The 14,881-nt window shown below is 46.8% G+C and overlaps 1 protein-coding gene across 1 annotated transcript in view; it reads right to left on the bottom strand.

The window, feature by feature from the left end:
- The window catches only part of USH2A (usherin), a 1,018,338-nt gene that overhangs the window by 44,698 nt on the left and 958,759 nt on the right, over positions 1-14,881 (bottom strand). Inside the window, exons 68-69 of the mRNA XM_040347840.1 lie at positions 8,857-9,033; positions 3,889-3,972 (exon numbers count right to left, since the gene is read on the bottom strand). Coding sequence (XP_040203774.1) covers positions 3,889-3,972; positions 8,857-9,033 — 261 coding nt within the window. The remainder of the gene's footprint in view (positions 1-3,888; positions 3,973-8,856; positions 9,034-14,881) is intronic.

Here is a 14,881-nt window from a genome sequence, read left to right as displayed (position 1 = left end):
AACGGCGCATGCGCGCGCATGCGCGCGCATGCTCAGAATCACGTCGCATATACTCCCTAAGATATGACGGCTCATTGCCTACGACGTGAACGTAACCTACGCCCAGCCCCATTCACGTACGACTTACGTAAACGACGTAAAATACGACGGCTGTTCCGTCGTCCATACCTTTGCATGGGTTGCGCCTCCTATATGGTGGAATAACTTTACGCCGGACGTACGCCTTACGCCTTACGTAAACGGCGTATATTACTGCGAAGTACGTTCGTGAATCGGCGGATCTAGGTCATTTACGTATTCGACGCGTAAATCAATGGAAGTGCCCCTTGCGGCCAGCGTAAATATGCGCCCAAGATACGATGGCGTAGGAAACTTACGTCGGTCAGATGGAGCCACATTTCAGGTGTATCTTCTAATAAGAATCAGGCGCATAGATACGACGGCGCATCTGTGCACTTACGGGGGCAGATTCATCAATAGATACGCCGGTGGATCTCCTGATCCGCCGTCGTATCTGTGAGACCCGACGGTCGGATCTGTGAGATCCCACCGTCGGAGCTATGCGACTGATTCATAAGAATCAGTTCCGCATAGATCTCCCTTGGATCAGACTGGTGTAATTGACTTACACCAGTCGAATCTTAGGCTGTAATCTCCCACCGGCCGCTAGGTGTCGTCGCGATTTTTTACCCGTCGCATATGCAAATGAGGAAAACCGCCGATTCACGTCCGTACGCCCGCCCGTCGCTCGTTTTCTACGTCGTTTGCGTTCGGGTTTTTCCGGCGGATAGCTACCCCTGCTTCTATGAGGGGTAGCTAATGTTAAGTATGGCCGACGTTCCCGCGCCGATTTTTAAATTTTCTACGTCGTTTGCGTACCGCGATCGGGAATACCAATGGCCGCAAACGACGTACCCGCCGCAAACAATGACGTCGTAGCGACGTCATTTGGAGCATGCGCACTGGGCTTTTTCGCCCCGGCGCATGCGCAGTTAAATCGGCGCGGGAACGCGCCTGATTTAAATTGTACACTCCCCCTAGCCGCGGAATTTGCATTCCGCCGGGGGGAGTTAGGATCCGACGGTGCAGTTTGCGAGGTAAGTGCTTTATGAATCATGCACTTGCCTCGCTAAATTGCACCGGCGGATCGTAAACCAGGTAGATCTAGCGGATCTAAAGATCCGCAGATCTATATGAATCTGCCCCACGCTGCGTATCTCAAGATACGTCAGTGTAAGTGTCTGTGAATCCGGGCCAAGGTGTTTAAAAATTATGATCCATCCTAAAGAATCTTATCAAGCCAATAGACATGGGCTATTTCTACGGCAGGTAAACAGGTGTATCACCGCACAGATCCCACGCCCACGTGCGGCTGATGCCTTCTGCTTAGTAAATGAAAATACATTTATTGTCCAACTTTCTTTTGAAGATTCCAAAATGAAAAGAAGCCCCTTTCTGGGGCCGTGGGCTCTTTATTATTCTGTCTGGCTGTAGTGGAGAGAAGCCTTTCATATGAGAGGTGCTGTAAAAGAGACTGATTCATGAGACATGAAATGAGTAGAGCTCAATCTTTACACTGACTACAGAGGGACGTGTCACACTCCCCCTTCATGCCCACAAATAGAATATGTCAGAAGCTGACTTACATGCTCCCTCTGCCATCCTCTGCCTGAGTAATTCTAACCTTTATTTGGCATCTTCATTTACCAGGATAAACACCGGATCCTGCTGCATAGTACGGCGCTCACTGATAACTGCATATAACCGCGTCGATGGAAGTCATAAAGATAATGCAAGCACCATAGACAGATAGATGAATGGCTGAGAGCTTACAGCTAAGAGACTGGCTTCTCTACAGAAGAGAGACTGACTGCTAAAAGTGCTTTCTCTTAGGGATCGTTTACACTTGTGTTGGGGGGGCGGTAAAAAAAAAAGCCTGTATGGTTGAGCCATGTTTTTACCAGCCCCCAACCGCTTCCCCTTAAAGCTTCACCCTAAAAAAAAAAATTCTTTGTCTACCATTAGGGTTGTCCCGATACCGATACCAGTATTGGTATCGGGACCGATACCGAGTATTTACGGGAGTACTTGTACTGCCGCAAATGCCCCCGATGCCTGGCAGAATACTTAGCCCCCCCATACCCCCCCCCCCGCCGCTGCCGCTTAGTTAATACGGCGGGGAACATTACAGCTTTCATTTGAATAGCTGTAGTGTTTCCCGCTGCGCCGCGTATAGACACTCCCCCTTGCTCGGAATTGTCCAATCCCGAGCAGGGGGAGTGTCTATAAGCGGCGCGGCACACTACAGCTATTCAAATGAAAGCTGTAATGTTCCCCGCCCGTATTAACTAAGCGGCGGCGGCAGCAGCGTTGCAGCGGCATCTAGGTATGGGGGACATGGCTGCATCTATGGGGGGGACATGGCTGCATATATGGGGGATATGGGGGGGACATGGCTGCATCTATGGGGGGGACATGGCTGCATATATGGGGGATATGGGGAACATGGCTGCATATATGGGGGGGACATGGCTGCATATATGGGGGGGACATGGCTGCATATATGGGGGACATGGCTGCATATATGGGGGGACATGGCTGCATATATGGGGGACATGGCTGCATATATGGGGGGACATGGCTGCATATATGGGGGCACATGGCTGCATATGTGGGGGGACATGGCTGCATATGTGTGGGGACATGGCTGCATTTGGGGACACATTTAAAAAAAAGTATCGGTATTTGGTATCGGCGAGTACTTGAAAAAAAGTATCGGTACTTGTACTCGGTCCTAAAAAAGTGGTATCGGGACAACCCTATCTACCATGCCACCCAGCATACTAGCGTCAGCTACAGTATGCCTTTATTTTATTTTTTTGCGCTGTACCCACAGTTTAATCCATTAGTTTAGTTTCAGACTCCCGCGGGGAGTAGGCTTTCCTATGAAGAGGGGAACATGATTGATGGTCGGCTATGGCGCGTCACGCGTTCCCGAAAAAAGCCGAAATAGGACTAGGATCTATACGGCGCCTGCACAGTCAGCTCCCTAGTCTGTGTGCAGGCGCCGTATAGCGCCGTGAAGACCCGAGTCCTACTGCGGCTATTTTCAGAAAGCGTGACGCGCCATAGTTGGCCGTCAATCATGTTCCCCTCTTCATAGGAACGCCTTTCCCCGCGGGAGTCTGAAACAAAACTAATACATTAAACTGTGAGTACAGCGCAAAAAATAAAAAAATAAAGGCATACTGTAGCTGACGCTAGTATGCTGGATGGCATGGTAGAAAGTTGTTTTTTAGGGAGAACCTCCGCTTTAAATTGGAACTGACTGAAGGCATTATACAAAAACTGTGAGCAGCTAGGCTATTTATCACAGAAGAGACACGCAATGTCTCTTCTGCAGAAAAACACACCTATAAACTGAGCTGCGCACAATACATACATACATGGGTAATTGTGTAAGTATGGTAGGTAAGGTATGCATAGCTCCCAACTGTCCCTGATTTGGAGCAATGTCCTTCTGTCCCTCGTTCCCCCTCATTTGTCCCTCATTTTGGTCTGTTCTATATAGTTGTATATAAAATACACTTTTTATCTTTCAAAAAGTGTTTCCCAGAGCTAAACCTTTCATCTGATTTCTAAATTGCTGCATTTGTACATTTTAAAAGCCAATATAACGGAATAGTAGTGGTAAAAAAAAAAAAAAGCCCTTGTGGATTTAATTAACCTTTTTTGGGGGTTAATTCTCCTTTAAGGGGGTGTGGCAGAGGGCGTGTCCCACTCCTACATATGTTTGCTGGTAGGTTTCCCCCTTTCCATCTCAAATTGCTGGGAGGTATGGGCAAGTGTTCCCTAATACAACAAAACTATAAATAAGCAGCTACTTACCCAGTCCAGTGGCTGAGTTATATTTTACAATCGGGGTGCTCACACTTCCCATGTCTGTTGTGCATCTCACTTGAAAGTAAAATGCTGGAAAAAATACAAATTACTTATTTTATCAGTTGAAACACCTTCATAGCATAGAGATATCTTATAGATATATACAGTGTTTTAAGGCAAACGCCTAAATCAAGAATTCATTTTTAAATTGACATTGCCCAGGGAAAGTGCCTGTGCATTTGTTCTGTATGAATGGGGCAAAATAAATAAATAATGAAAGTCTATTTCCTATGCTGGGCAAACATTTTTCATTGATTTAGAATGGGAAATATTACATTTGGCCACAAGATGGCGCTAAGTATCATAAAAAATTATTATAATACTTACTGCCATCTAGTGGTCAATGTGGTATTTCCTGCTTTAGATCAATTAAAAACATCTGTCCCAGCACAGGAAATAGCTTAATATCATATTTTTGAATTCCTGTGAGGCAGGTTGCTTGGAGACACATGGTATTGCACATAGAACTATGATGAAGTGTAATATTCCCTGTGCACACGTTCCTGAAAATGGTAATGCTGGGTGCTGTAATGACCACCGGCTGGAAACCGTAGACAATCAAAGTGTAGAAATGTCATTGGCACACCAAGGATTCCTCAAAAGGGTCCAAAGCTTTATTCACATGGTCACATGGTACACATATGGCAAAGCTTCAGAGCCATGCAAGGGCCCAGTCACCGGGCAAGTGACACTTGAGGCTGGTGTTGTGATTGAAGATGGATCTACACCGGGGGGACATTTTTTTTTTTTTAAATAAAGGACTTGTCAAAAATGTCTGCCTTTTTTTACACTACAATTTTTTGGGGGGGTGCCCAAAGGGGGGACTTGGATCTGGGTGCCTCCTTGTTAAAGGGGGCTACCAGATTCTATTAAGCCCCCCCCCGCCCGCAGGCCCCCATAACCACCGCCCAGGGTTGTGGGAAAGAGGCCCTTGTCCCCATCAACATGAGGACAAGGTGATTTGGGGGGGGGGTGGCAGAGACCCTCTTCCACAAAGCACCCCCCATATTGAGGGAATGTGGCCTGGTATGGTTCGGGGGGGGGGGGGGCGCTCGCTCGTCCGTCCCCTCCCTTTCCTGACCTGTTAGGTTGCATGCTCAGAAGAGTCTGGTATGGATTGGGGGGGGGGACCCCGCGCCATTTTGTTTTTACATTTTGGCATGGGGGTTTCCTTCAAAATTCATACTTTCAGGGCTGATGCAAGGATTTTTGACCCCCTAGGCGAAACCTCATATTGCCGCCCCCTTGGCTCCGTTCCCTGACCCCACCCCCATTGTCCTGCCAATGTATACGGTGGAGGTGGTGGTGGTGGAGATTTTAGTGGCGTCTCTCCATCTATTTCTTCAGCCGTGGTCCGCAGGCCTGCACCGGCGCCTCTGGGCAGCACCCGCTTGCTTCCTCATGCCAGCCACGGTCTGCAGGCATATGAACAGGCTAGGGTAGAATATAGACAGACTAGGGTAGTAAATAGACAAGCTAGAGTAGTAAATGGACAGGCTAGGGTAGTAAACAGGCAGACAAGGGTAGTATATAGACAGGCTAGGGTAGTAAATGGACAGGTTAGAGTAGTAAATGAACAGGCTAGGGTAGGATAGGCTGGTCTTCTATACCCTGCAGAACACTGATCGTGTACACATTGCAGAGCACTCAGCCTCTACTTGATGGAGAACACTGATCATCTACACCCTGCTGAACACTGATCAGTTACACATTGCAGAACACTCCCCTTCTACATGTTTCAGAGCACCAATCACTCTCCATGAACTTTCAGCAGAGCGGTCTGTGTACTCAATGCTCTCCTTAGCAGTCCAGTATCCTCTCAGTAGATCGGTGACACGTGATCTGTCCCCGCACATACACACCTTACCTGAGGACAGGAGGGAGACAGCGGAGAACAGACAGAGCAGAGAGCCCGGTGTCCGGCCACAGTACAGGGAACACCCCCTCTGGGAGAGCTGTTCATGGCAAGCCTCGCCCCTCCTTGGCATCCCCCGGCCACCGGGATCCCTTCCCCGGCTCCACACCCTAATCCTTGCGGGCAAACTAAAGCTTTCATGCTGCGCCCTCTCTTCTATGGGGCACAGGGTGGAAGTTTTAGCTTGCCTGCTGGAGGGACAGGAATTTTAAAAATCTGAATCCCCAGCAAGTGTATTTTGACGCCCCCCCAACCCTGGCGCCCTAGGCAGCTGCCTGACCTGCCTATTGCTGTCGCTGGCCCTGGCCCTGCTTACGTTCAGCTGTCAGTGGAGAGTCCAGCTGACAGCTGATGACTCATCAGTTGTTAAGGACGTGGTGGCCAACCGCCCTCTCCTTAACAACCAGGTTGTTTACTGGTTGTTAAGGATACCGGCGGCTTCTGGTTCCTTAAATATCTCACTACTTATTTACTGCATACAATTTCTTTTTATGAATTGACTTTCACTTCTGTTTTATGAAGTATTTGCCAAGCCTTTTTGCTATATGCCACAAATACTGCATAAAGCAGTAGTGAGTTGTCATTTTCAGGATTGCTTGTGGTATTTGGGAAATAACCCCATGTGATCTGGTTCTGTGAATGGAGCCCAATGTCACTCTATGAACAGAATATCAGCAGGGCAATTCACATTTATTTCACAAACTGTATAAACCTCGAACAACACTTAATTTATTGTACACCTTCAATAAAAACTGATTGGAGCATGATAATGTAAAAAAAAAAGTCCATAATGCTCCAACTAAATTATTAATTTGGAGTCAACTGACCCTTTAAGCTCCATCTATCATGTACACATTTAACCCCTTTGCACCGACCGCCTCCTGGCCCTTTAACAGTTCTAAAAGCCGGGAGGCGGAAGTGGGCATTTGGGTCATGTGACTGCTGTTCTTGATTGTATCAGCGGTCACATGATGAAAGCTCCTGATCGCAAGTATGCTTTGGGAGCTTGCTGATCCCTGCTGGCCAGGGATGGACTGGCCATTGGGACTACAGGGAGTTTCCTGGTGGGCCGATGGCTCAGTGGGCCGGCTTCAGTGACAGCGGACTGCCGCCCCCCTCCACTCCTCTGTCTCTCCCTCCCCGCAGAGCTCACCTGGGGGGAACAAAGAAGCAGGGGGAGGACCAGAGGAGCAGGGGGGATGACAGAGGAGCATGGGGGGAGGGGACAGACAGCTGACTCAACAGCTATGGCCTGGGAGTTTCTCACTTCTGCCTAATCATGTCCCATAAGGGGCCACCAAACTGATTCTTTGCTACGGGTGAAATAATGTCTAGCTTCCCCACTGGTACTGCCTATAAGGGTACCAGTACCAGCCGTTCTACTCTAATAAAGTAGAAAGGCTAGTGGCTAGTGAAGGTAGAGAGGGAGCTTGGGTGGCCAGGGGGGGGGGGTGCAGGAGTTGTCTGGCCGCCAGGGGAGAGACCTGTCAAAGTGGGCCAGTCTGGATGAAGTCCAGGGCCAAATTTCTGTCCCAGTCCAGCCCTGCTGCTGGCTGCCATGCTGGGAGTGTGCAGGGTCTGCGCTCACAGCACGGTAAGCGGTTTACACTGGGCCACATATATGCGGGTGTTCAGGCCTACCTGCCGAGTAGCTGTATATATGCGTGAGACTGGCATCAAGAGGTTAAAACCCAACTCTGGACAACTAAAAAAAATTGTCCTTTGCATAAGTCTGTGCCTGTACTGCAAGGGTTAATTGCTCATTTTGGTCCAAGGGAACATTATTTACTTACCCGATGCTCTGCTCCCCATGGTAAGTAGATTAGTCCCCACAGCTTCTTCTCCACCACACTCAGGGGGGTCCTGACATTATCAAGACCAAAACCTAGCCCCACTAGGGTGACCACGTGTCCCGGATTGCCGCATTTTGCAGTTCTGTCCCGGGTCCCGGGCACCTTCATTCCAGGACAATACAGTGTCCCGGAATGAAACTGACACAGCCACCCGATGAGAGAGGGGGGCTGGGAAGCCGGCGTCCCTAACAACTGATGAGTTTTCAGCTGTCAATGCACTTTACCGCTGACAGCTAAATAAAAAATAAAGCTGCCAGTAAAAAAAAAGTAAAAATAAAAACACGGCGTGGGGTCCCTCTCCCCCAGTCCATTCCAGACCCTTTGGGTCCTTTGGGGGCTTCCAGATTCTGATAACCCCCCCTGCCTGCATGCCACCACAACCACCAGCCAGGGTAAGATGGGGACGTGATGCTTTGGGGTGGGGTGGGGGTGGGGGGGGGGGGGGTAGAGCCCGTGGGTGCTGGCATGGACTGGGGGAGGACACTATTTTTTTTTTGCTTTTTTTCAATAGCCGGATGCATGCAATTGCAACCGTGAGTCAATTTAAATGTGATTTGACTTTTTTTTTTAGAAACTTCAGTTTTGCTGCAGCCTGTTCTATACATGGTACACATGCACCACTTTACAGGCAGACTAAGGGGATCCCCCAGGCACTATATTTAGAGGAATTGTTCATTTTTATTGTTGCACTTGAATTAGTATTAGTATAATTAGAATCACTGCTCCTGAAAAACTTTAAAATTGGCAAATTTTTGTGAAGGAGGGGGGTGTCCCTGAATGGCAGTTTGGAAGTAAGCCCCACTGCAAGGGATCATTTTCCATTTTCCCGGATCTGGGCTTTATGGCTCCATCTTGTCCCTACTCTAGACTTCATTTTGTAGCTTCTTTAGATGTCCTTCTCATATTCATGACATTATCATACTGCATGCCAGGTAATCTTCCCATTACTGCCTATAATAACACAATATGGTGAGATTGATTGATTGTTTATTGGTGGAAATAATCCAAAAACTGCATGACAATGACAAGGAACTCAATACATGCATGCACGACACAATTTTTTAACTTTGCTGAGATGAAGCAAGAGGATCAGTATGAGAGCCTGGAAAGACGTTAGCCCCGGAAGAGTACACATTAAACACTCACTTTTGTCTGAGGTCTTCGGGATGTGGACACTGGTGTCCAGTCCACTGTACAGGCGCTCTCCTCTCTCCGTTAGTACAAATTCCTTTAGCAGACCATGAAGGTGAAAACTGAGCCGCCAGTCCACAAATATTGTTGTTATATTACTCAACACATTAAAAATGGCTTTGTATTCCGGCTCTAAAACAATAAAATAATTAAAATGAAGCAACAATCAGAAGTTTTTAAACCCGAAAACACAAGATTCTAAATTTAATGATTATCTTCCACATGTAGAAAGGACTCTTTACTGTAAGTGCTGTGGGAATAGAGCCGCTTCCACAGGAAGCTGGTATCTGCCTCAATAGATTGTTTAAAAAAAAAGTTGAATGAGTTTAAAAACTGTTATTTATGAAAGCAAACTTGTTCCTATGCAAAATGAGAGTCACTCCACTTCCTGTCCCCCCCCCCTGCTGCCTTCTGGGAAACACACTGGTCCCAGGAGACAGCGGGGACCACTGGGAAAGCGCCACGCTACTCGCGCATGCACAGTAGGGAACCAGGCAGTGAAGCCACAAGGCTTCACTTCCTGATTCCCTCACCGAGGATGGCGGCGGGGGCAGCAGAGATACGAGCAATTGCTCATCTTCAGCTGCCGACGTCGTGGGCGCGCTTGACAGGTAAGTGTCCATTTCTTAAAAGTCAGCAGCTGCAGTATATGTAGCTGCTGGCTTTTAATATATATATATTTTTTTTTGCGGGACCACCGCTTTAACCACTTCCCGCCCGGTCAATAGACAATTGAAGTCCGGGAGGTGGTTCAGTTATCCTGACTGGACGTCCATTGACGTCCAGCAGGCAGAGGCGGCTCTAGGCTTTGTGAGGCCTTAGGCAAAACATGACATGGGGCCCCACTCACGCCTATGATGGGTAAAATAATTCAAGGACAAGCCTCTACCCCACAACCCTGGCCGGTGGTTGTAGGGGTCTGTGGGCAGGGGAATTGTCGGAATCTGGAAGCCCCCTTTAACAAGGCGGCCAGTTATGTCACCTGGTGAACCCGCCCCTTGTGACCACATTGACTGAGGGCATGCTGGGTCATTGACGTCACAAGGGGTGGTTTCACCGATATTTACTGGTTGTTAGGGACGCTGGTGGCCCCGCTCCTGAGTCAGGACTAATCACGCTGCCTAAGCACAGCACAGCAGCGTTAAGGGCAAGTTAGGTGGCGGCGAGGCCCCTGTGAGTGCGAGGCCTTAGGCGACCGCCTAATTTGCCTAATTAAAGAGCCGCCTCTGCCAGCAGGATAACATGCCGGCGCGTGCCCGTGGGCGATCAGTGATGCGGGGTGTCAGTCTGACACCCTGCATCTCCGATCTCGGTAAAGAGCCTCCGGTGGAGGCTCTTTACCACGTGATCAGCCGTGTCCAATCAAGGCTGATCATGATGTAAACAGGAAGAGCCGTTGATCGGCTCTTCCTCACTCGCGTGTACTCGCGAGTAGAGGAGAGCCGATCGGCGGCTCTCCTGACAGGGGGGGTATACGCTGATTGTTTATCAGCGTAGCCCCCACACGGATGCCCACACTGGACCACCAGAACCACCAGGGAGGGGGGCAACATGTGGATGGCCAGGTATGTACCACATGGCCATCCACATGTTAAAAAATCTTCTCAATAGATGCCAATCAGTGCCCACAAATAGGCACTGACTGGCAACATGGGCACAGCATAAAGTATCAGTGCCACCCCTCAGTGTCCATTAGTGCTACCTTCTCAGTGCCCACCTATCAGTGCCACCTATCGGTGCCACCCATAAGTGCCCATCAGTGCCACCCATAAGTGCTGCCTATGAGTGCCCATCAGTGCCGCCTATAAGTGCCCATCAGTGCCGCTTATGAGTGCCTATCAGTGCTGCATACCAGTGCCGCCTATCAGTGCTCATCAGTGCCGCCTATCAGTGACCATCACCAGTGCCCATCAGTGCCACCTTATCAGTGCCCATCAGTGCAGCCATATCAGTGCCCATAATTGAAGAAGACAACTTACTTATTTTAAAAAAAAATTACAGAAAAAATAAAAACTTGTTTTGTTTTTCTTTAGATGTTGCGCAAAAAAAAAATCGCAGAGGTGATTAAATACCACCCAAATAAATCTCTGTTTTTGTGAACAAAATGATAAAAAATGTATTTGGGTACGGTGTAGCATGACCACGCAATTGTCATTCAAATTGCGACAGCGCTGAAAGATGAAAATTGGCTTGGGCAGGAAGGTGTGTAAGTGCCTGGTATTGAAGTGGTTAAGCACTTCTGGAATTTAATGATTAATTGATCCACAGTGCTTGCAGTTACAATGGTTAGTGAGGGCTTGATTTAAAGCTTATTTATAACTTTTTATAATTATGTAAATATTTGAATGTCTGGCCTGAGCCCAGGAGCACCACAGAATTACAGTGGTTCCCAACTGGCATTAGTGATTCACTAAAGGGTAACCTTGTTGTGACGAAATTGCTCCTTTATTAGTCTATGTACTACAAGACTGTTATAAGCAATGGTTGAACTGGCTGGCCTGCCTGATTTGTGCTATTAAATAATTGTTCTACTTCCGCTTACACCAAGTGGTGCAGAGCCTCTAATTACAACACAGTTACATAAAACTATATCAGGCAGTCCTTTCCTTCCTTAACCACAAGTCCACCAGCATGGCCTGCTTCAGTATCTCCAGTACATCTGCAGGCAAGGATCTGTAACAATGTTGGTTGGAACACTGATCCTGAGTATAGCTAAGCTAGAAGGGACTGTTTTTCGCCTTCTCAACAAAAAATTAACACAATTCCCTTTAAGTAAATATCAATAAATTATCCATCCTAATTAGTATGACTTGCTCCACTTTCCAAGATAAACAGGATTGGACAAATTGAGTATTTATGAGGATGGAGCAAAAAGGACTTTATGAAGTAAATAAATTTTTCTTTAAAGTGGTCGTCTTGGCAAGTGAATTATGCAGCCATGTCAGCCGCTAATTTGTCTCCTTTTTTTCTGTGGCCATTAGCATGTTTCCTGATTGTTAAAACGCCTCCTAAAAAGCAATTTGTGAATAATAATTCATTTTGCTGACTCATCAATCAATACTTCCCAACACTTGTTTATTATGGAGAAGCAGTTCATTCATACTAAATCCAAAAGAAAACCACTTTGCGCTCATGCCAAGGACATGGTCCTTCGTCTCTCATCAACTATAAACACATTAGAGATGGTGACTGCATCAATTCCATCAAGTATCTTAAAGATGCATGACAATCAGAGCTGCAAAGAATGCGTTATTCTTCGGTTTATAATTCTGTCCACTTAGGGTGGGGATAAGAAACCTGTTAGTAAACTTCCTCATAACTAACCTTTGGCCTGGGAAAACCAACTGTTCAAAATACCGTCACAATATTGGCATTGTGTGCAACATACACAATTAATAGGTATACATTAACCACTTGGGATCCGCGCTATGGACGAAAGATGTCCACAGCGCGTCTTTCAAGTGCCGGGTGGACGTCCCTGGACGTCCTGTTGTTGTCATTCCCCGTGCACGCTGCTGGGGGCGCGCAGCGGGGAAACAACGTGCCCGGCGCATCGCTCGGGAGCCGATGCGTGTGCCTGGCAGGCGCGATGTCCGCCAGACACCCGCGATCGTCGGTGAGACAGCAGGGACGTGGAGCTCTGTGTGTAAACACAGAGCTCCACGTCCTGTCAGGGAGAGAGGAGACCGATCTGTGTCCCTTTACATAGGGACACAGCATCAGTCACCTCCCCCAGTCAGTCCCCTCCCCCCACACAGTAAGAACACACCCAGGGAATACATTTAACCCCTTCCTCACCCCCTAGTGTTAACCCCTTCACTGCCAGTCACATTTATACAGTAATTCGTGCATTTTTATAGCACTGATCGCTGTATAAATGTGAATGGTTCCAAAATTGTGTCAAAAGTGTCTGATACGTCCAGCGCAATATCGCAGGTCTGACAAAAAAAATGCAAATCGCCACCATTACTAGAAAAAAAAAAATAAAAAAATCATAAATCTATCCCCTATTTTGTAGGCGCTATAACTTTTGCGCAAACCAATCAATATACGCTTATTGCGATTTTTTTAACAAAAATATGTAGAAGAATACGTATCGGCCTAAACCGAGGGAAATTTTTATTTTTTTTTAAAAAAATAATGGGATATTATTATAACAAAAAGTAAAAAATATTGTGTTTTTTTTTCAAAATTTTCTGTCTTTTTATGTTTATTGCGCAAAAAATAAAAATCGCAGAGGTGATCAAATACCACCAAAAGAAAGCTCTATTTGTGGTGAAAAAATGATAAAAATATAATTTGGGTAGAGTGTTGGATGACCACGCAATTGTCATTCAAAATGCGTCAGCGCTGAAAGCTGAAAATTGGTCTGGGCACGAAGGGGGTTTAAGTGCCCAGTAATAAAGTGGTTAAAGTGGAACTTACCGTATCTCCAAAAATGGAGTTTGTTCCTCTCGAACCTCCCACCCCTCCACAACTGCAATCGTTTTTTCTGTATATACAGTATATATATATATATATATATATATATATATATATATTTTTTTCAATTTTTCGTTATTCTTGCCTAGAATAGAACGACAAGTTTCTGGTCCTGCACCCTCCTGAAATACTCACATGACATCTCCCAGGGGGGCACAGGACCAGGGACTCAGAGCGACCAGACAGCAGGCCTAACATGGTATCCAGAACTGGCTCCCTGACCCCCCACGGGGCAGCCAACTGAAGAGGACCAAGATAGCAGCATGGGAACCGAGCTACAGTCAGGTCCATAAATATTGGGACATCGACACAATTCTAATCTTTTTGGCTCTATACACCACCACAATGGATTTGAAATGAAACAAGATGTGGTTTAACTGCAGACTTCCAGCTTTAATTTGAGGGCATTTACATCCAAATCAGGTGAACGGTGTAGGAATTACAACAGTTTGTATATGTGCCTCCCACTTTTTAAGGGACCAAAAGTAATGGAACAGATTAACAATCATAAATCAAACTTTCACTTTTTAATACTTGGTTGCAAATCCTTTGCAGCCAATTACAACCCGGAAGTCTGGAACGCGATGACATCACCAGACGCTGGGTTCCATCCCTGGTGATGCTCTGCCAGGCCTCTACTGCAACTGTCTTCAGTTCCTGCTTGTTCTTGGGGCATTTTCCCTTCAGTTTTGTCTTCAGCAAGTGAAATGCATGCTCAATCAGATTCAGGTCAGGTGATTGACTTGGCCATTGCATAACATTCCACTTTTTTCCATTAAAAAACTCTTTGGTTGCTTTCGCAGTATGCTTCGGGTCATTGTCCATCTGCACTGTGAAGCACCGTCCAATGAGTTCTGAAGCATTTGGCTGAATATGAGCAGATAATAATATTGCCCGAAACACTTCAGAGTTCATCCTGCTGCTTTTTTCAGCAGTCACATCTTCAATAAATACAAGAGAACCAGTTCCATTGACAGCCATATATGCCCACTCCATGACACTACCACCACCATGCTTCACTGATGAGGTGGTATGCTTTGGATCATGAGCAGTTCCTTTCCTTCTCCATACTCTTACCATCACTCTGGTACAAGTTGATGTTGGTCTCATCTGTCCATAGGATGTTGTTCCAGAACTGTGAAGCTTTTTTAGATGTTGTTTGGCAAACTCTAATCTGGCCTTCCTGTTTTTGAGGCTCACCAATGGTTTACATCTTATGTGGAAACATCTGTATTAACTCTGGTGAAGTCTTCTCTTGATTGTCGACTTTGACACACATACACCTACCTCCTGGAGAGTGTTCTTGTTCTGGCCAACTGTTGTGAAGGGTGTTTTCTTTACCAAGGAAAGAATTCTTCGGTCATCCACCACAGTTGTTTTCCATGGTCTTCTGGGTCTTTTGGTGTTGCTGAGCTCCCTGGTGCTTTCTTTCTTTTTAAGGATGTTCCAAACAGTTGATTTGGCCACACCTAATGTTTTTGCTATCTCTCTGATGGTT

The sequence above is a fragment of the Rana temporaria genome, chromosome 4, assembly GCF_905171775.1.
Source record: "Rana temporaria chromosome 4, aRanTem1.1, whole genome shotgun sequence".
NCBI lineage: Eukaryota > Metazoa > Chordata > Amphibia > Anura > Ranidae > Rana > Rana temporaria.
The sequence above is the reverse complement of the archived record's forward strand: the minus strand, read 5'-3'. Positions and strand labels throughout refer to the sequence as shown.